General features: G+C 50.5%; 1 protein-coding gene and 1 long non-coding RNA gene across 8 annotated transcripts in view; one reads left to right on the forward strand and one right to left on the reverse strand.

The window, feature by feature from the left end:
* Adar (adenosine deaminase RNA specific) overlaps positions 1-20437 on the forward strand; it is a 49058-nt gene that overhangs the window by 11811 nt on the left and 16810 nt on the right. For 2 of the 3 annotated variants that reach the window (XM_027920986.2, XM_027920987.2), the window contains exons 1-6: positions 9216-9317; positions 14153-15585; positions 17825-18008; positions 18417-18565; positions 19063-19201; positions 19318-19508. In XM_027920986.2, the coding sequence (XP_027776787.1) occupies positions 9303-9317; positions 14153-15585; positions 17825-18008; positions 18417-18565; positions 19063-19201; positions 19318-19508 (2111 nt within the window). In that variant the 5' untranslated portion in view covers positions 9216-9302. Of the gene's footprint in view, positions 1-9215; positions 9318-14152; positions 15586-17824; positions 18009-18416; positions 18566-19062; positions 19202-19317; positions 19509-20437 lie in introns of those variants that run through there. The other variant, XM_071618403.1, reaches the window with a different exon arrangement.
* Positions 1940-9140, reverse strand: LOC114079670 (uncharacterized). 5 transcript variants are annotated; one of them, XR_003580512.2, is made up of 4 exons: positions 8766-9140; positions 6725-6874; positions 5639-6138; positions 1940-2062 (listed from the first exon to the last, which is right to left on the reverse strand). It is a non-coding gene; the product is annotated as an uncharacterized lncRNA (long non-coding RNA). The 5 variants fall into 5 exon arrangements; XR_011708960.1 differs by lacking the exon at positions 6725-6874 and having other exon boundaries at positions 5639-5766; positions 8824-9140; XR_011708959.1 differs by lacking the exon at positions 6725-6874 and having other exon boundaries at positions 8824-9140.

Here is a 20437-nt window from a genome sequence, read left to right on the forward strand (position 1 = left end):
CCCTGAACACTCTTGTGTTATCTCGCACATGAACTTTTGGGGAACACCTCACATCTGAACAAAAACTATAGTTTATCGCTTACTTCTTTTGGGGATGTAGAATATGCCAGAATATTCATGTGTAGGGATGTGAATTTTTTTTCTAAGACCATTGAGCATATGAACATGCTCTTGATTTAATAACAAATGGAGGGCACTATACTGAGAATGCATTTATAATGCAATTCATGTTCCAATATCAGAAATACTAAGGTATGAAGACAGTGCCTCTTAGAGTTAATAAGATAAAAATGGTAACTGTATTGGGCTGGGCTGTGGCTCTGTGGTAGAGCGCTTGCCGAGCAAGGGTGAGCCACTGGGTTCCATCCTCAGCACTACATAAAAAAACAGATAAATAAAAAGTAAAGGTTAAATTCCTAAAAAAAAGGAATGGTAACTATAGCCCTCCTTATTTTATTTTTCATTTTAATGGCAATATCTAACTATTCCAAAGTACAATGTTGACTCTTTGTTGTATTAAATAAGAATCCTTCCCCCCACCCACCCCTACAGCCACCCCATAAGCCTGGAACTTCCCAGACAAGGAGACTGATTCAGGTGGGCAGCGCCTAGTAAGAAAAGGTTCATCAGCTTGGGGTGCAGGGGTGGAAACTAACAGGGTCTCATTCATCTCTCTGAAGTCCTGCCTTCCTTGAGCTTTCTTTCTTTCTTTTTTTTTTTTTTGTGTGTGATGGTTGTGGGGATTGAACCCAGGGCCCTGTGGATGCAAGAAAAGCACTCTGGCAACTGAGCTATACCCCCAGCCCCTTGAGCCTTCTTTGTTAAGCAGAAAATACAGACTCTTCCATCAAAGACGGAGTGCGCAGTGGGAGTTTTCCTGTCTAGCAAAGGCAAAGCCAATCTAGTTTAAAATTTAGGCAGTGGGAGAGGAGTCTGGACGAGGTAGCTTTTTAGAACCTACTCACAGCCTCTATATCAAGTCTCCAAATACTGCTTGCTGGCTGGTGTTATCTGGATTGGGAACTTGGTCTTTAGCAGTGGGCAGGACAGAGGTTTGTGGAGGTTTCTGTAAGTGGGCTCTTGCTGTGTGTGCGTCAGGGCTGGGTGCCCGGGTAGTGCAGCCCAGGCAGCTGTCAGAATTTGTTGCTTTGTGGGTTAATTTATTAGTGCACTCACTCCATATTGGAACTTCAACCTGGAACTCCAGAGAGACAGGGCGTGGGCCGGGTCAATCAGAGTTGGAGTGTGCAGTGGGAAGGACAGTTTAGAATGAGATCCGTCACCTTCCTGTGGGAAGACTCTGGTTTGTGTGGGAGTCCCACAGCTATGGCCTGTCTTTCAAGGAAAACGTACATGTTTCGTTTTTCAATAATACTTTGGGTGGCCTACCATGTTCTGTGAAGCGCCAGGTGTAGTTCTGGCCTCATGAAACCTGAGGTTAGAGAGACTGACACTAACCCAGAAACCAACAAAGAAACGTGAACTTGCTGCAAAGGAGAGGTTCGGGGAGCTGTTGCGCACAGGATGGGGAGGGGCAGGGTCGGTGCTCCCCGACCTTCTGAAGGACGATCCTAACTGAGGTGAGAGCAGGAGGAACAGGCAAGAGCCGGCCAGCAGGGAGCCTGGCAGCCTGCAGGAAGGGAAGAGGAGGCTGGGGAGGCTGAGAAGCAGGGACTGAGGGCGAGAGGAGAGGACCGCAGGTCCAGGCAGACGAGGCCCCACCAGTCACGTCAAGATTTCTGCCTGTCTGCCTTACCTTAGGAACGTTAGGAAGCCGTCACGTTGTTTTGTTGGTGGTGGTGATGGTGTAGATATTTGAAATGTATAAAGCACATGTATGCAACAACGAGTAAGTCACTGAAATATGACAATGAACCAAATACTCAGTGTGTTAGTTGGCTTCTCCTCACTGTGACCAAAATACCTGATATGAACAACCTGGAGGGGGAAGGTTTATTTTGGCTCATGGTTTAACAGCTTTCAGTCTGCACTGGCTGCCTCCAATGCAGAAGCTTCTTCGCAGAAGGGCTTGGTGGAGGAGAGTGGCCCAGTCCATGGCAGCCTGGGAACAGAGAGGGGAAGGGACCCAGGTAGAGACCAACCCCTCCAGGATATGCCTGCAGTGACCCACTTTTTCCAAGTAGGTCCTACCTCCCAATAGTCCATTCAGCTGTCAATTTATTTATTTTTTGGTACCGAGGATTGAACCCAGAGGTTCAATGCAGCCTGTTTTATTTTTTATTTGGAGACAGGGTCTTGCTAGGTTGCTTAGGGCAATGCTGAGTTGCTTAGGTTGGCCTCAAATTTGCAGTCTTCCTGCCTTAGCCTCCCTAGTCCCTGGGCTTACAGATGTGCTATCCATCTGATGATACCATTTGGTGGATTAGTCACTGATGAGGGCACAGCCCTCATGATACAGTCCTTGCCTAGAAGCCTCCTCTCTGAACCCTGCTGCACTGGCAAGCATGCTTTCAATATGAGACTTTGGGGGACACCCCAGATCTAAGCTGTAGCACCCATGGATCCAATATGCTTTCTCAACCAGAGCCCTGTCTGCATGGCTGAAGCCTCCTTGGCCCCTTCCTGGATTCCGACTGCCTGTCTCTCCTCCCATTAACTGATAGTTTATAATTTTCTTAAATTTCATGACATGATCAGATTGCGTTTTTCACAAATCACTCTGGCTGTGTGGGGAAGACTGGACAGAGTGCATGAGGGAGGGGGTTACAATTGCATAAAACACAGTCACAGCCAGGAGCCATGGTGCACATCTGTAATCCCAGCGGCTGGAGAGGCTGAGGCAGGAGGACCGAGAGTTCAAAGCCAGCCTTAGCAACTTAGCGAGTCCCTAAGCAACTCAGTGACACCCTGTGTCTATAATACAAAAAAGGGCTGGGGGTGTGGCTCAGTGGTAGAGTGCCCCTGGGTTCGATTCCTAGTACAAAAAAAACAAACGAAACAAAACCCACACAATCATATCAGAAATTTGCCTACATTTTATATTATTTCCTTGGCATTTTTTTTTTATTTCATATGGGATTTATTTTCATCTTTATAAAAAAAATTTTCTTTTTCCTTTTTGACCCAGAGTCTTGCTAGGTTGCCCAGGCTGGTCTGGAACTCCTGGGCCCAAGTGATCCTCCAGCCTCAGCCTCCCAAGTATCTGGAACTACCGCACGGGACATTCATTCCAAAATATAAGTTGGGGTGGGGATGTACTGGCCTAGTATGCATGAGGGCCTGGGTTCAGTCCCCAGTACCACAATAAATAAGTTAATTAATGAATGAATGGCACCTTCCTGGAAAAAAATAAAATCAGAAAACTGTAATTTTGTTGGACAGTAATGAGAAGGATATATTGTTTGGGGTTAATTAAAAGCAGGCACTGTGGCTTGTACTCTGCTGTCTGTGAGAGCTAGTCTGTTTCTGCCTTTCCATCTGATATCCCCAAATGCAGAACCCTGGCTGGTGGCCCAGCGAGGCCTAAGGCTGTCCCCAACTTAGCTCTGTGGTTTGTCCGACTGGCAAAAATCTGTGTTGGTTTCCTAAAGTTGCTGTAACAAATTACCCCAACTGGTAGCTTAACACAGCAAAAGTTTACTCTCTCTGGAGGGCAGAAGTCTGAAAGTAGTGTCACTGGACTGAAACTGAGGTATGGACAGGGCTGCTCTCCCTCCAGAGGTTCTGGGGTTGAAACTGCTTCTTGAGCCTCCAGCTCCTGGTGGCCACTGGCATGGCTTGACTTGAGACCACATCCCTACAATCTTTTAGGCCAGCATCTCCAATCTGACCCCTCAGGGCTTTCTCCTCTGTGTGTACAGATGGAAATTTTTGTGAACTTGTCAATACTGACTTGTCAAAGACAAATCAGAAACGGCAAAGTCTAGCTGGATGCAGCAGCACATGCCTGTAACCCCAGCAGCTTGGGAGGCTGAGGTAGGAGGCTCTCAAGTTCAAGGCCAACCTGGGCAATTTAGCAAGTCTCTGACCTAACATTATAAAGGGTTTAGGATGTAACTCAGTGGTATAGCTCCTGGGTTTAAACCCAAATACCAAAAGAAAAATAAAGAAAATAACTAAATGGCAAAGCTTTACTAATTCCCTTTGGAAAGAAGATGGTAGACACTTAGAATAGGCCCTCTGTCAATTCCCAGAAAGTCACTCTGAGGAAAGTTCTACAAAAGCTGCTGGATCTCAGCCCCTAGCTCTTCCGGTTTCTCCTCAGTTGTAGCTCCAGGGCAGAAGAGAGAAAGCAAGGTACCTTTCTTCCAAATTCTATTGTAAAGACAGGATAAACACTGGTCAGTTAAGACCAAGGAGGAAAAAAAGTAATTGGTTGTTTTGTAAATTGGTCGTTCAGTTTACAACTCTACCAACTATGAATTGGCCATTTGACAAACTGGCTTTCTGCAGATTGGCTCTTAGGAAATCAACCTCAACCTGCTTCTCCTGAAAAAAAACTGCAGCACTCTGGCCCAGGCTGCCTTCAAGCCTGCACAAGTTGCTTTCTATGAGCTGTGGTGATTGAGACATTGTCCTTGCAACTGGGACTAAGCCTCTGCACTCATAGGCTGGGAAGAGGAGGAAGAAAAAGTGAGAGTAGACCTCAGTCTACTCTTTGGGTCCCAACTTGGTGGGATCTCAGAGCAGGCCAGGAGCTAAGCCAGTCTCAGGCAGGCTGCACTCAAAGACTGAGCTAGTAGAGGACAGGAAGCTTAAAGGTCCGGATTTAATGCATAAAATCACAGGCTGCATAGAGGTCACCTTGTGGGTAGTTATGAGTCTAAATGTACATTAAGTGGTTATACAGACATGTAGAACATTCTACAGAGGCCTGGTAGCCATGGGGTTTAGTCTTATTTTGACATTATTACTGATTCTGTAGTTTTATTTATAACAGTATCTACTAACCGCAATTCCCAGCCCATACAGATACTAGGTAAATACCACTCCTTTTCTTTCATTTATTGGTTAACTTGGGGCCTGAGCACTTAACCGCTTTTGGAGACCTCTGTTTCTTTGGGGGCTGACTTTTTCTTAATTTCTTGGAGCTTCAAAAGCCATTTCTGGTCACCAACATCAATAGTATATAATATAAATATAGCTGTGGAACACCTCTAGCCAGTTGGGCAGCTCACTATTCTGTCCCCTGAAACCCCTATAGGTTATCAAAGCAAGTGGATAACATGGGAGACCCCGTGAATTCTGAAAATTAATGTTGCCAGGGTAGAGTGGTAAACAGTGAAGAGAAACAGCTGGTGTGGTGGCCCCCACTTGGGATCCCAGTCCTGCCTTAGGAAGGCCAGCCTGGAACATTTATCAAGAGAATTGGTCTCAAAATAAAAAATAAAAAGGGGATGGGGTGTAGCTCAGTGGTAGTGTGTCCCTGGGTCCAATCCCTGTACAAAAAAAAAAAAAAAAAGCAGCAGCAGTAGCAGCAGCCAGTAATTTGTGCCAACCAATTCTATGAACCGCTCTTAGACTTCTGTTTTTGTTCTACCTCTTAGAAAACTATTTATGTACATATCCTCTTTAAAAATAATGCCCTAGGACTTAAAAATAACTCAGCACTTTATTACTTTCTCTGATAATATGTTACAAGTTGTCTAGGGAGCACAACCAGCAAGACTGTACGTACCTGTTGTGGGAATTTGCAGACTTTTCACTCCTTGGAGATGAATGATCCAGCTGGATACAGCCATGTGTGTACCAGAGCCTGGTTATAGGAGATGGCAGACTCAAAGCTGTTGTTGTAAATATGCGTCCCTGCAGGCAGTGAGGTTAAACAGAAAAGTCCACAACAAACCAGATTGATGATTACAAAACCAGACCATTATCTATCATTGAAACAGCAAGCAATGACGATGAAGTACCCTCCCCCTAATGGGGGAGGTCCAGCCTCCTGGAGGCCCACATGGAATTGCACCTGCAGGGCTGCTGAGTGAGGGGCATGCGGAGACATGTTGTTTATAGAGATATAACTCTTAATCATTCAGGCAATCATTGATAAGTAGTCCTAAGTGGTATGTACTAGAGGCATTGCGTTTGAGGTCACTTCACAGCCCCTGGGGAGGTTCGACACCTTGGGAGACGACCAGTCACCTCTTGTCCCTGGTATCTTCATGCACAGGGAAAACCCTGGAAGGGTGGACACCAATGAGTTAGAAATGGAAGATTAAAGATGATTTTAATTATGTTTACTTGTCTGTATTCTCTGAAAATTTATGCAATAATCGGATATTACTTTGGGGTTTTTTAATTTTTTTATTTATTCATTTTTTAACTTTATTATTATTTTTTTAATATTTATTTTTTAGTTTTCGGCGGATACAACATCTTTGTTGGTATGTGGTGCTGAGGATCGAACCCGGGCTGCCCGAATGCCAGGCGAGCGCGCTACCGCTTGAGCCACATCCCCAGCCCTTGGGTTTTTTTAAATATATATATTTTAGTTGTAGTTGGACACAATACCTTTATTTTATTTACTTATTTCTATGTGATGCTGAGGATGGAACCCAGGGCCCCGCCCGTGCTAGGGGAGTGCTCTACCGCTGAGCCCCAGCCCACTTTTGGTTAATTTTTAAAAGAGCTTCACCCAACTCCTCCAGCTCCATCTCTCTACAATAGAACAGCACAAAGATTTCAGTCACCACCTCCCAGCCGCGGGGGAATTAAAACAATTACTGAGGAGGAGGAGGAGATGAACAAGACTCTTGGCAGTTACCTGAGCTGCTAAGATTAAATGACAGCAGCAGTTCTTTCCAGGCACAAACTGACCGTCTTTAGAAAAGACATTTCTCCTTTCAGCTTCAGTGCTCTATACTATGTTAGACTAAAAGGGATGGGAAGCAGCCGAAGCGCTTCTGGATCATTCCTGAAGAAGGTTAAAGACTTTGAGATTATTTATCCAGAAGACAAGGAAGTGAGGTAAGACCTGACTCATGTTGCTTCAGTGGAGAAAAGAACACGGGGAAATGGGCTGGAGTCGCTGCAGGAAGATTTGTTCTTTTTTAACCTTTTAAAATTGTGAAATACACTCATGTACACACCAAATGTGAATAAAATATAAATGTTTAATTTAATGAATTATTGGAAAGCAAACTTATCTAGCTACTACCCGTTCAAGAACTAGAACATCCCCAGCACCCAGAATATTCCTTCCCAGTCAAAACCCCCTATTTCCTCCTTAAAGGTAAACCATCCTGTCTTTATGCAGGGCTTATCATAGTTTAGTTTTGCCTGATTGGGGATTTTACATAAATGAAATCATATATAATGTGCATATGGCTCCTCTCAATTTCATTTAGATAATTACCCACCTTGTTGTTTGCAGTTGTAATATTTCTCTTGTGTTGCTATACAATATTCCATCATAGGCATATACCACCATTTATTTATCCATTTTACTTTGATGGACATTTGAGTTGTTTCCAGAAGTTTGGGGGCTATTACAAATAGTGCATCTACGGACTTCTTGTATGTGTGTCCTCTTGTAGGAGTGGAGTGGCTGAATTGTGGAGTGTGTATGTATGTTCACATCTTTCCTGGGTAAAAGCAAACTGGCTTCCTGCAGTTGACAAGCTGCTCTTTGTCCTTGCTCCTACCTGTTCTGATCCAGTGGTTAATGGTGCCTGTTGAGTGGATGGGAAGTAGCTCACTGCAGCTTTACCCAGCATTTCCCTGATGTAATGAGACTCAGGATCTTTTCATATAGTTATTGATATTTTTAATTTCATCCTGTGAAGTTACCCAATGTTCCTGCCCATTATTTTACCTGCCGAGTGCTCTCTCATTCATTTCAACTAACCAGCAATATAGGGGTGTATAAAACATGTTCTCTGCCCCCAGAAGACTATATTAACAAGTAATGCCTAACACTGGGATGATTGTTGAGGCATCCATCCTCTGGCTGCCACCCACCCCTGCCACTGACTGACAGCTGCAGGAAGGGGCTCTTATTTGTGCTTCACACACTGGCACACATTAGGTGCCTAGTAAAGTGATGTTAAATGACTGAAGGATTTTCAGAGGAACAAGGGATAAATGCTGAATAAGGGGCAAGCACAGAACCAGGAACCAAGAATTGAACCCGCTGCCTCACCCATCCCCCTCCTGGAGTGAGGGACCTCTCTCTCCTGCAATATTTGAAGCTGATTTTGAAAGACTACTTCAACAGAAGAAGTGCATTCTAGGTCAAGGAACAGAATGTGCAAAGACACAGAAGGAAGAAAGATCACTGCCTACAAGAGAATGAAATGTAGTGTGACTGACAGGTTGGATGAACGAGAGGACAGTGGCGACAGGGCATCAGCTGGAAGGGACATAAATCTCAAGCGGTGGGGAAAAAAATCAAACACAGAAAAGGGAATTTCTGGGGCTGGGAATATAGCTCAGCAGTTAAGCATCTCTGGGTTCAATTCCTGGTACCAATAAATAAATAAATAAATAAATAAATAAACAAAACAAAATTAAAAAAAAAAAAAGGATAAAGGCTCTTCTCCCCGAGTGGGGGGAAGGAGCTGCTGAGCCCTGGAGCGGATCTGTGGGTCTTCTCCTAGGGTTAGATGCAAGGGCAAGCAGTTAGGTAAGCTTGACCATGGTGTTTTCCTTCTAGATAACAAGGTAGTGGTGTGAGCGAGTCGTGACCGAGTGTGAGCTTTAGGAACCAGACCCCGTCCAGCAGCTTACCCGTGGCCACAGTAAGCCCGGCTTCAACCCCTGCGCGTGGCCAGTGTCCGCCCCAGAGCTGACTCTGGGGTACTCACCCGGACTGGGAAGGGGCGGGTCACCGACGTGGGTCCCAGATCGTCCCTTTGCGGTTACCTTGATTTATCTTGCGAAGTCGCCTGGCTGGTGCCCGCTGATTGCAGCTCGCGATGCGGAGGGGACATGGACAGACAGCCCACAGTGGGGCGTCAGTCGCTTGGAGGGACCCCCGCAGAGACCCACGGAGTCCAGTTCAGGCCGCTTCCCCAGCGCCGCTTTTCCCGCTGGAGCTTCGCGTTCCTCGGAGGCCCCGGGAGGGTCAGGGGCGCGGCAGGTTCTCCGACTTCCTAAAGAAAGGCCACCTCCGGTCCGAGGCCGGGAAGGCACTCGAGGGGCAGTCGGTGCAAGGCCCGGCCGGTCGCTAGGCTGCCCGAGCCCTACCCCGCCCAGCCCTCGGAGGGGGCCGTCCTTCCGAAGAAACGAAAGTGAAGTTGACCCGGAGCCATCTTGCGCCCGGCACACTGGCGCGGGGTTCGCGTCCCGGGGGGCTTCGGGTGCGGGCGGGCGCGCAGGCGGGGCGATGCCCGAGGGGCGCCATGGATCCTTGGCAGGTAAGCCGTCCGCGGGGTGCGCTGCGACGGCGCCCGCCTTGTGCGGCGTGGCTGCGGGAGCCGGTTTCCGGGGCCGAGCCGGGCGCACGTCCCTTCCCGGTGCGGCTCCAGCGGCGCGCGGGGCAGGGATCCGGGAGAAGGGGCACCCCGAGCAGCAGCACCCCAGCCCCGGGCCGCTCTCGGCCAGGGCTCCGCCGCTGCCCCCAGCCGCACTCCAGCCCCACTCGAACGACTTTCCCGACTTTTAGCAGCCCTCCTCCCCACACCCCTTGCACCCCCAGAGGAGGCCTTAGCGAGACTAAAAGTAGCCCTTGAGGACCTGTCGGGGAAGTCTGTGGCCGCTTGTGCACCGCAGCTGAAAACTGGAAAAACTCCCACGTCCTGCAACAGGTTGATAGGAAGCCCGTAGGTCCCTGCAGTGGAGTGCGGTTCAGCAGTTTAGTAAGGAATCACACATTCCTGCAGCTCGGATGTCGTCACGATCTTAGTACACAGATGTGGCGCTTCTCTGCCCAGGTCCCTGGCATTCTGGAAGAACTACAGGAACAAAAAACAGATCCGTGCCGGGGGAAGAGGTTGACAGCAGAGCGTCTTGAGGAACTTAGGGGGGAGTAGAAGTGCTCTATGTCCGGCTATATTTTTATTTATTTATTTACTTATTTTTGTGAAACTGAGGCGTGAACCCAGGACCTCACACGTGGTAGACAAGCAACTGTTTCACTGAGCTGCATCCCCAGCCTTTTAAATTTTATTTTGAGTCAGGGTCTCTGTAAATTGCCCAGGCTGGTCTTGAACTTCCAGTCCTTTTGCTGTAACCCCTGGAATAGTTGGGACTACAGGTACGTGCCGCTGCTCCCAGCTTTGAAGTGTTCTGTGATAAGAGCACTCACCTAGCATGTGCAGGGCCCTGGGTTCAAGCCCCAGCACCAAAAAATAAATAAGGCCCTTCTTTAAAGGATTAGGGAGACCTGACTTGAAGAAGTATTTCTTCAGACGTACCAGAGGGTGGCGCTGTGGAGCCATGTGGTAAAGGTGGGGGGCTTTAGTCTCTTGATTCTAAATATAAGAGGCTAAGTTAAAATGAAATCCAGGAGGCAGTGAATGTCAGATGACTTGTTATGCAGTTTGCTCAGTAAAGAGACATGAAGTGGGAGAGAAGTGGGGTGGGGGTTTAGGAAGGACCACCATGGGCAGGTTTCCTACCTGTCGCTCCCACACCATTGGTGGTTATCTGCATGGCTGTTCTAAAGTGGGACTTGGTTTTTAGGGTGCTGAAAGGGGTAAGAAGACAATGACCCTCCCTCCCCCTCTAACACAACTTCCCCAAAATAACTGTGAAAAAATTCACGTATCATTTCTCTTTTTTCTCTGAATTCATTCTAGCTTATGCACATGTACATTTATATACGTACATGTATACATATGAGTTTTTCCTTATTTATAAAAAAAGAGAAAAAATAATGTATATGTATTCTGCAACTTGCTTTTATGTTGTTGTTTTAGTCAATATATTCCTAAATTTTCTCTAGGTGAATACAAATAGATCTAAAACACACACAAACACACACACAAACACACACACACTGGGGATTGAACCCAGGAGCAGTTTACTACTGAGCCCCAGTCCTTTATTTTTTACTACAGGGTGTCACTAAGTTGCTGAGGCTGGCCTCAAACTTGTAATCCTCGTGCCTCAGGCTCTTGAGTCACTGGAATTACAGGTGTGTGCCACCCCCCTGGCCATATCTTTAAACCCCGTGTGAATACTGTTCCACAGCATGAGTGTTTCATCATTTATTCAACCCTTTTTTTTTTTTTAAGGTGGGTACTCAAATATTTGCCAGATTTTGGTTGAGAGTAGAAGTTTGACTCTAGAAAACACCTGGTAGAAACTGACTTCAGAACAGTTTTCTTTTCTGAAAGGTACTCAAAGAGCTAATCAGAAAACCCCTAAAAATCCCCATAATCCAGCTCTGTGATTGGGGCGCTCACTGTGTCCACACAACATCTCTGCCCCTAGCAATATGGGGGCACAGAGATACAATAGAAGAGCGAGGGCTGGGGTTGCTGCTCAGTGGAAGAGCATTTGCGTAGCAGCGGGGGGCACTAGGTCCGATTCTCAGCACCGCATGTAAATGAAGAAAATAAAGGTCCCTTTACAAATAAGTAAATAAATAAATAGAACCTGTCTCAAATTTTTTAAAAAAGGACTAGGGATATATATCAGTGGTAAAGCATCCCTGGGCTCAGTGAATTCCCCCACCCCCAAAAAAGAGGAGTGAGGAAGGGGGTGCCATTGCTTGCCTGGGTGCCTTGTTCACGCATTCATGTGTGTTGCTTGGTGGTTTTAATTTTGTGCCAGGTGCTGGGGAGACAAAGGTGACCGTAGCCTAGTCCTTGTCCCCCAAGAGTTCCCTGTGGAGTCAGCCACAGCCCCCATGGGCACTGTGTGGGAGTGGAGGTGTGATTTCTGGGCTCCTGACCTTGTTAATGGCCTTTCAGATACACTGTATCTATGCCATGATCAAAAAATCTAAAGCTATGATGAAGCCAGTGGTCCAGCAGGTGCTGACTGGGTGGAGTTCCAGGAGGGGACCCTGGGAGGTGGGAGTCAGGAGCCTCCTGAAGAAAGTGGCCTTCAGGAGATTTGTGAGGAAAGGGCCAGTCGTGGAGGGCAGAGGTGCCGCGCTGGTGTGGCGGTAGAGGAGCAGAAGGACTTGAGGCTTCTGTGTACTCTGAGTAAGAGGCGGTGACGAGGGGCTGCAACCCGAATGGGACACAATTCCTCCAGAGGTGGTGGGCCAGACAGGGCAGGGCAGCCGCCGGCTTAGGGGGGCCGTGAGGAAGGAGGGCAGACAGCCAGGTCCCTGGCCTTAGTGACCTGCGAGAAGGATGCCGTGAACAGTGACAACGGGAGAGGAGGGTGGCTTTGAGGGAAATGATAAATTTGGTCCAGAATATGTGGCATTTGAGGTAATGGAGGGTTACTTGAGTGCACAGGTATCTAGGTAGTTGGTGCGAAGTGGCAGCTGGCTAGACACGAGTTGCTTCAGGGGGCTGGCTTGGGTTGGCGGAGTGGGTGACGTCAACCTAGTGGACAAAATATAAAGAAAACTCTTAGACAAGCCATGGGGACTGAGGGTATAGAAAGGGCAGGAGAAGGGGACAGAGATGATCTTTGATGCTGTGTCACCAGATCCGGGGAGGAGAGTTTTGTGAAGAAGAAGCTTTATCTGTGGTGAGCCCATGCAGTTTATGGAACTGGGTGGCCAACAGTGGAGACCCAGCCACAGCAAAGAGCAGGACATGTATGGACCTGTTAGCACAGTCATTGTCCTTCAGTTCCACGGAAGCTTGGGTGAAGAGACAGCGCCCAGTGGGTGCTGGGTAGAGAGGCAAACTGACCATAGATCCAGGCAGAGTGAGGGAGCGTTCAGAGACGTGGGGAAGCTGCCCCCAGAAAGGAGCAGGAGTCGGCCAGCGCAGCCCACAGCTGACCCCTGTTTTGGGGAATGGAGATCCCGGTAAAGAAATCGTCCCTAAACGTTGACATGCTGTGAGTGGCTGCTTTGTGCTATAATGGCACAGCTCTCTGGCCCTTTCCAGAAAAAAGATGCCAGCCACTGGAGAAGAGTTTCAGGGTTTGAGGGGTCAGCCGTGGCCTGGGTTGGCATTAATGGTGATATCAGAGGGGCAGCTGGATAAGCCAGACATGTGGCTGAAAGAGGAGAGGGAGGTCACCTTCATAGAGATCAAGGAACCCTACAACCAGAATCATCGGCAAGAATGCCAACGTCCCCTACTTGTGGGGAGTAGAAAGCACAGCTGTTGAAGAAAGGGGTGCAGCTGCCCCTGGAGCCTTCAGGAGGACCGGAGGAGGGGACATAAACACGAGGTGCAGCCCCTCCCAAGCCTGCAGCCCTGGGCAAAGGAAGCAGAGTGCCTCCTGCCACCCCCAGCCCCATGAGCACCTCCTGCCTGCTGCACACTCAGTGCGCGGCACCAGGGAGAGGAAGAGCCCCAGATGGAGGGCCCTGGTGGATGGGCCACAGCTGCTCCACTGCAGTGCTCATACGGCGACAGGAGAATTTGGGGTCTCTTGTGCTCACACAGCAGAGCTCAGAAGGGGGGGCCATGGAAGCAACCCTTGGGAGGTAGCTGGCAGGGTAGGAGGCTGAGGGTAAGGAGGGGACCCTGCCCGGGTGCTTGGGAGAAGTGCCAGGGCTCCCTCCCAATCCCAGGCCTGGGCACTATGCTGAGGAGCAAGGGCAGTGCGCCAGTTCTGTAAGGACACCTTCCAGCTTCCCTAAAACCACACCGTGAGCCTCGTGGGAGGCCAGTGACAAGCAGGGGGCCCGCTCAGGCCCTCTCCGTTTTACAACCAGGGCTGACACGTGGGGGAGCCTGGCTCAAGGAGGGGGAGCCCTGTCCATCCCCAGCCCCCTCACGCCCTTCCTTTTTCAGGGTTCTGGTTTTGGTTTTAAGACAAAATGCGATTTGTTTTCGGGTTCCGGAGGGTCTCTTGGCGTTGGTGGGAAGGTTCCTGTCAACTCTCCAAAAGGCTGTGGAAAGGGAGACTAGTTAGGTCTCTGGAGAGGCTGGGGCACTCGAACCCCGGCTGGGTGCCCCTGTGCTCCGCCTCCTGTCCCCTGTGTGCCATTGGTGGCCCCAGGCAGTACTTAAGAGGTGGCTAAGTCACCCCAGCTAGGTCGTAAGCCCATGACTGTCACCTTTTCAGCCTGCTGGAAACCGGAACGTCTTCCCGGGCAGGGTCAGGAGGGGACTCCGCGGCCTCGCTGCAGCCTGGTTCATCCCTCTGCTCCCTCTGTCCACAGGGGTGTTTCTTCAACGGACACCGCCCCCGCCCTGGCCACGGCTATGAGCACAGCAAGGCCAGACAGCAGCAGCTGTGGCAGGAATCGCGCACCGATAGCTTCCGGCTCCAGCAAATAGAGTTTCTCAAGGGGCGGCTCTCAGAAGTGCCCCTGCCTGGAACGCAGGCACCGTCCCTGCCACCACCAGTAGTCCCCCCAGGACTCTGGCCCAGGTTTCCGGGACCACCTGTTAGAGCCAGGCAGCCTGAGATCTGGGGGGTCTGCAGCGGCGTGCCCCTCAGAGGTCAGGGGCTGCAGGCAGTGCCCCAGCTTCCCCTGCCAGGTGGCAGGGGCCTGCCGTGGAGAGGTGCTGACCGGCTCTCCTCCCGCTTCCAGGGACTGAGCATCAGTCAGGGCCAGGAGGAAAGGGTCTTGGAGTTCCTAAAGGAGCTCGGGGAAGGGAAGGACACCACAGCGCGGGAGCTGGCCAGGAAGCTCAGGGTCCCCAAGAGAGAGGTCAATCAAGCTTTGTACTCCCTGGCAAAGAAGGGTCAGCTGCACAGGAAGCAGGGCACACCCCCTTTGTGGAGCGCTGCGGCCTCCGTTCCAAACCGGAGCCAGCCCGGCACACTGGTACAGCCCGACCTTCAGAGCCAGGGAGCCCCAAGCCCAGAGCCCAACTCAGAATCTGAAGAAAGTCACCCCACATCTGACTCAGAAGATCCTCCTGAGCCTGTGGACATGGCTGAGATCAAGGAGAAGATCTGCGACTACCTGTTCAACGTGTCTAACTGCTCCGCCCTGAGTCTGGCTAAAAACATCGGCTTCACCAGAGCCCGAGATGTGAACGCAGTGCTGTGCGACATGGAAAAGCAGGGCGACGTCTACCGGCAAGGGGCCATCCCCACCTGGTACCTGACGGACAAGAAGCGAGAGAGGATGCAGATCAAGAGGAACACACAGAGTGCTCCCGCGGCCACCCAGGGTGCTGTCCCCGCCACCAGCAGGAACACGGCATTCCCCACCTATCACCTCCCCCCATCCAACGCCCCAAACAATACGATGACCACAGAAAAAGCCGAGAATGGGCAGGACCCGCTCATAAGGTTAGAGAGTAGACAGGAGCCCAGACCAGGGCCCATGAAACTGAGGCCCCCTGTTTATCACAATGGCCCCTCAAAAGCAGGGTATGTTGACTTTGAAAATGGCCAGTGGGCCACAGATGACATCCCGGATGACTTGAATAGCATCCACGCGGCACCGGGTGAGTTCCGAGCCATCATGGAGATGCCCTCCTTCTACAGCCACGGCTTGCCCCGGTGCTCGCCCTACAAGAAGCTGACCGAGTGCCAGCTGAAGAACCCCGTCAGCGGGCTGCTGGAGTACGCGCAGTTCGCCAGCCAGACCTGCGAGTTCCACCTCATCGAGCAGAGCGGGCCCCCCCACGAGCCCCGGTGAGCCCCCGCCGGACGCGCCTAGGGCCGGACCAACAAGCCTCGGCCGATTGTGAGCGGTGCCCTTCGGTGGCCCTGTCCCCCTCTTCCTTTTTGGCCTTTGGCTGAATCATCCTCCTTTGGCCCATTCTCTGGGCAGTGGGCCTGGAGCCACCAGAATCCTGGCCGAGCCAAGGGGGAGGCGGACTCTTGGCTGAACTGAGGCTTCCTTAGAAATCTCGGCTTTCAGGCACCGGGTCTCGCCTGCCCCTGAGGCCCTAGGCCAGGACCTAACTCCCTCCCCACCTCCCCCTCGAGTTGGGTTCCTGGACCAGGTACAGGAACAGGGCCGCCAAGGGTGGGCCACACCAGGATAAGGGCGTGTGCAGAGAGCCCAGGTGCACCCCCTCAACTGGGAGGCAGGCCCGCCCGCCCGCCCGCCTGCCTGCTGAGGGTGGTAGTCTAACTTTAAACACCTCCTCTGCACAGAGAGGCGGGCTGGCACTGCTGAGAAGCACCTGAGGTTCCTTCAGACAGCTGGCGGGCCTTACACTCTTGGCCCCGTAGGCCAGGACAGACAGACAGGTGGGCCCAGAAAGGACCTGGAGCCATTGACTCAAGTCCGAGTGGCTGCAAGCCGCTGCTGGACAGAACCAGAGAGAATGGGAAACATGCCACCAACTTTTATAGTTACATGTCAGGTGCAGGGACACGTCCTGAGCAATGTCCTGTTGGGTGATTTTGTCACTGTACCAACCTAGAGTGTGCTTACACAAACCTACGACAGCCACAGGTCACTGGGCAGTATTACCTTGTGGGTCCACTGTTGTGTTACGTGGTCCATCATCGGCCCAAACGTCCTCGTGGCGTGGGACGGCGTTTACACGGCTGCTTTCCAGACTGAGCATCCCCCTTTGGCCCTTGGTCCTCCTCTGACCGTCTTAATGGCCCCAAGTTGGCGTTACAGGGGAGCTCTTAGGAAGAGGGGTGTGTCTGTCCAGAAGTTGGCAGGGCCATGACGGTTTTGTCTCTGTTTGCGACAGAGGCTGAGTGGCTGTCATCCTTTTCCCACCAGCCCCCTTTGCCAGAGTTGGGGGACAGCCAGGAGTTTTGTCGTTAAATAATTTTTTGACCTTCAGCTATAGGACGTCGATGCCGTGTTAAGTACTTCAGAAGACCTGGGAGATAAGAAATCTGACCTCCTTTTCTAGATGAAACCCAGACTGAGCGAAGAGCTAAGGAAAATATAGAAGCTTGACTACAAGAGGCCTAGGCTGGGTCTAGCAGCCCGTAACAAATGCTTTTGGTTTTCTTTATAACAAGGGAAATTCCTTCACCTCAGGCTCGGAGGAAGTTGAGAGGTCTAGCATGACTTAACACACGTTTTAAGAGTGAATTATCTTTGGGGGTAACTTAGGGACAAACAGCCCTGGAGGCTGCCCCGTCCTCCTCTGCCCCCTTCCCCAGCCTGCCCCTCGTCCTCCCACATCCTCCCCTTCTCCCTCCACCCAGTGGGGGCCCCGATGAGCGGCAGTGTGTGGAGAGCAGGAGACTGATACGGACACACCTCTGCTCTCTTTCTTCTTTCTTTCCTTTTGCAGTGCTGGGGATCGAGCCCAGGCTCTAATGCCACTGAGCCACACCCCCCAGGCCTTCTCTATTTTTTAGGACCTTCCTGAGGAGGCCAGTCCACCTCGTTTGCTTTAGGATGAAGGCTTTTGGGTTGCTGTCGAGACTATAATGGTGATTTTAGCCCGTGGCTTATTGCACACAACTTATTATATTTAAGGCATGGGGGGTCTCCTGTGAGCAAGGTTCCTATCACCCACTGTGGTGGCTGTCCATGCTTCACTGACCTATGGGGACAGAGTCACTGACTGCTCTGTTCCCTAGAAGAACGGACAAGCTGCCAGGTGCACACCTATAATCCCAGTGGCTTGGGAAGCCGAGGCAGGCGGATTGAGAGTTCAAAGCCAGCCTCAGCAACTTAGTGAGGCCCTGACCAACTCAGCAAGACCTGTCTCTAAATAAAGTGCAAAAAAGGGCTGAGGGTGTGGCTCAGTGGTTGAGTGTCCCTGATTCAGTCCCTGGTACCAAAAAAAAAAAAGAAGGGACAGGCCAAGCCTCCAAAGGGACAGAAATTCCTGGCCTACCCTCCAAGTCCACTCTGTGGGGTGGGACACGCGGGAGGGAGGTGTCTTTGGGAAGAGCAGAGAGGTGGCCCGGCTTGGCTTCTCATGTCTGACTGCCTTCCGCCAAGGTTTAAGTTCCAGGTTGTCATCAGTGGCCGCGAGTTCCCCCCGGCGGAAGCTGGCAGCAAGAAGGTGGCCAAGCAGGATGCAGCTCTGAAAGCCATGACGATCCTCCTGCGGGAGGCCAAAGCCAAGGACAGTGGGAAGCCAGAGGACTTGTCCTGCTGTTCCCCAGAAAAAGAGCCAGAGGAGGTAGGGACCTTCCCAAGGTGGGTCTCGTCTCTCAGGTCTCAAGGGGTAGCATCTTAACTGGCCCCTGGAAGCGATCCTGGTCTCAAAGCCCTGGTCTCTAGTCCCAAGACAGCTTCCCGCCTCCTCTGCCCACCTCCAACCCGCTTTCCTCTCCTTCCCAGCCCCTCTCCTGCCCCCTTGAGCCTAGCTGGAGGTGCAGAACGTCAAACCTGGAAGAGGCTGAAGCAGTACGGTGCTCCGTCTCCACTTTGGGCAGATAGCTTACTCTCTCCTGCCATGCCCGGGAAGGCCACCCTTAACACTGACGGATCCGAGAGTCCCCCGTCCGTCCCTTCTGCGGAGGCGGAGCAGCCGGCCTCGTCTCAGTTCCTCGTGCTTTATTCTGTCTTCTCGTCTCACTTTCTCCAGACAGCGGAGCCCCAGCCCACCGCCACCTCAACGTCGTCCCTGTTTTCTGGGAAGAGCCCCGTCACTACCTTGCTGGAGTGTATGCACAAACTGGGCAACTCCTGTGAATTCCGGCTCCTGTCCAAAGAAGGCCCTGCCCATGACCCCAAGTACGTCCGGGGAGGGACGGTGTCTCCGCGAGGCTTTCTCAGAGACAGGCTCGTCTTCCTCTTCAGAGACGGCAGCTTATTGTCTCTGAGCAGTTTCTTCTGCTGCATGTGGAAGGGCCTTCAGGACCTGGTTGCTGCTTGGAAAGCAGAGAAGCTGGAATCGGGAGTCCAGAGGGACCAAGGGCAAGGAGGGGTTGGTAGCGTGGGGGTCACTGTTGGTGGGACAGAAAGGTCCAGGGCCTTGGTGGGCCTGAGCAGCTCTCTGAGGGTCTGTGGACTCACATGTCCGAGAGAAGGGCTCTGGAGGAGGGGAAAGTTTTGCATGTTGAAAGTGGGGAGCCAGGCTGAGAGACCCGGGCAGCAGGTGGGCGAGGGGCAGCGGCTATGCAAGGCAGAAGTGACTATAGAAGGTGATGTGCACAAGAAGTCGCATGTAGTAGAGAACGTTAGCAAGTTGGGCCGGTCTCTGCAATCACAACCTTCCTCCCTCTGGTCAGGTTCCAGTACTGTGTGGCGGTGGGAGCCCAAACCTTCCCTACCGTGAGTGCTCCCAGCAAGAAAGTGGCAAAGCAGATGGCCGCAGAGGAGGCCATGAAGGCCCTGCACGAGGAGGCCACCAACTCGGTTGATGACCAGGTGGGCGTTTCTCCTGCTGAAACACCACGGGGCGATCTAGCAACGGAGCAGGTCAGGGTGGCCCACGTTTCTTTGAATGTTCATGGCTCCTTTTTGTTTGGCTGATTCTCCTTTAGTCGGGAGGTGCCAACTCAGAATCACTTGACAACCTGGACTCTGGGATGCCCAACAGGATCAGGAGGATCGGTGAGCTCGTCAGATACCTGAACACCAACCCCGTGGGCGGCTTGTTAGAGTACGCCCGCTCCCATGGCTTTGCTGCTGAGTTCAAGTTGGTGGACCAGTCTGGACCCCCTCATGAGCCCAAGTGAGTGTTCCAGGCCCAGCTCCTGCTGGGTGTCATCAGGTAGGGGTGGTGTGTCGTCCAGGGAAAGAAAGGATGTGCGCCGCTGTGAAGGACAGGGAAGGCAGGTGATGAAACAAGCCAACCCTCTCTCCACAGCCTCTTGGATGAAGTTAGTCTTCCATCTTGAGGATACAGTTTCTCTTCAGTGACAGTGAGCATTATATATATATTTACTTTTTTTATTTCTGAAAGAAAAAAAAAAAAAAAAATATATATATATATATATATATATATAAAATCATTCAAACTGACCAAATAAGTCTATAGTGAAAAGTCTTATTTCTATCCCAGACTTCTCTCCTAAGATCCTCATACTATCAACTTGAATTTCCTTCTGGAAATTTCTATGCATAACTAGCACAGTTTCCTTTCTTTTTTTCTTTTTTTTAAACAAGAATAAGCATAGAGCATGCTTTCTGTTCAACACCTTGTGCCAGTGTGTCTCAGATAGTGTCTCAGGTAAATACAGATCAGAATATACAGCTCTACCAAGGTCTCTTGCACAGCTGAATGATATTTCATTGACTAAATACTTGCAATTTTAAAATTACTTATTAAATAAGAGATATGACAGACCTTTTCTAAAATAGATACTGATGCACCACCACCTAGTTTAAGAAAATAAAATGTTGCTAGTACTTGGGAACACGCCACCCCAACTTGGCATAATTTGTTTAACCCACTTCCAGTGACATTTAGGTTGCTTTGGTCACACTATTAGAAACACTCCAGTTGAATTTCCTCATACTGTATGCTTTTGCTTTCATTAGCAAAACTGTCAGTAGTAATTTTTTTTAATATTTATTTTTTAGTTATAGGTGGACACAATATCTTTATTTTATTTTTATGTGGGGCTGAGGATTGAACCCAGTGCCTCATGCATGGTAGGC

The sequence above is a fragment of the Marmota flaviventris genome, chromosome 10 (genome assembly GCF_047511675.1).
Source record: "Marmota flaviventris isolate mMarFla1 chromosome 10, mMarFla1.hap1, whole genome shotgun sequence".
NCBI classification, from domain to species: Eukaryota; Metazoa; Chordata; class Mammalia; order Rodentia; family Sciuridae; genus Marmota; species Marmota flaviventris.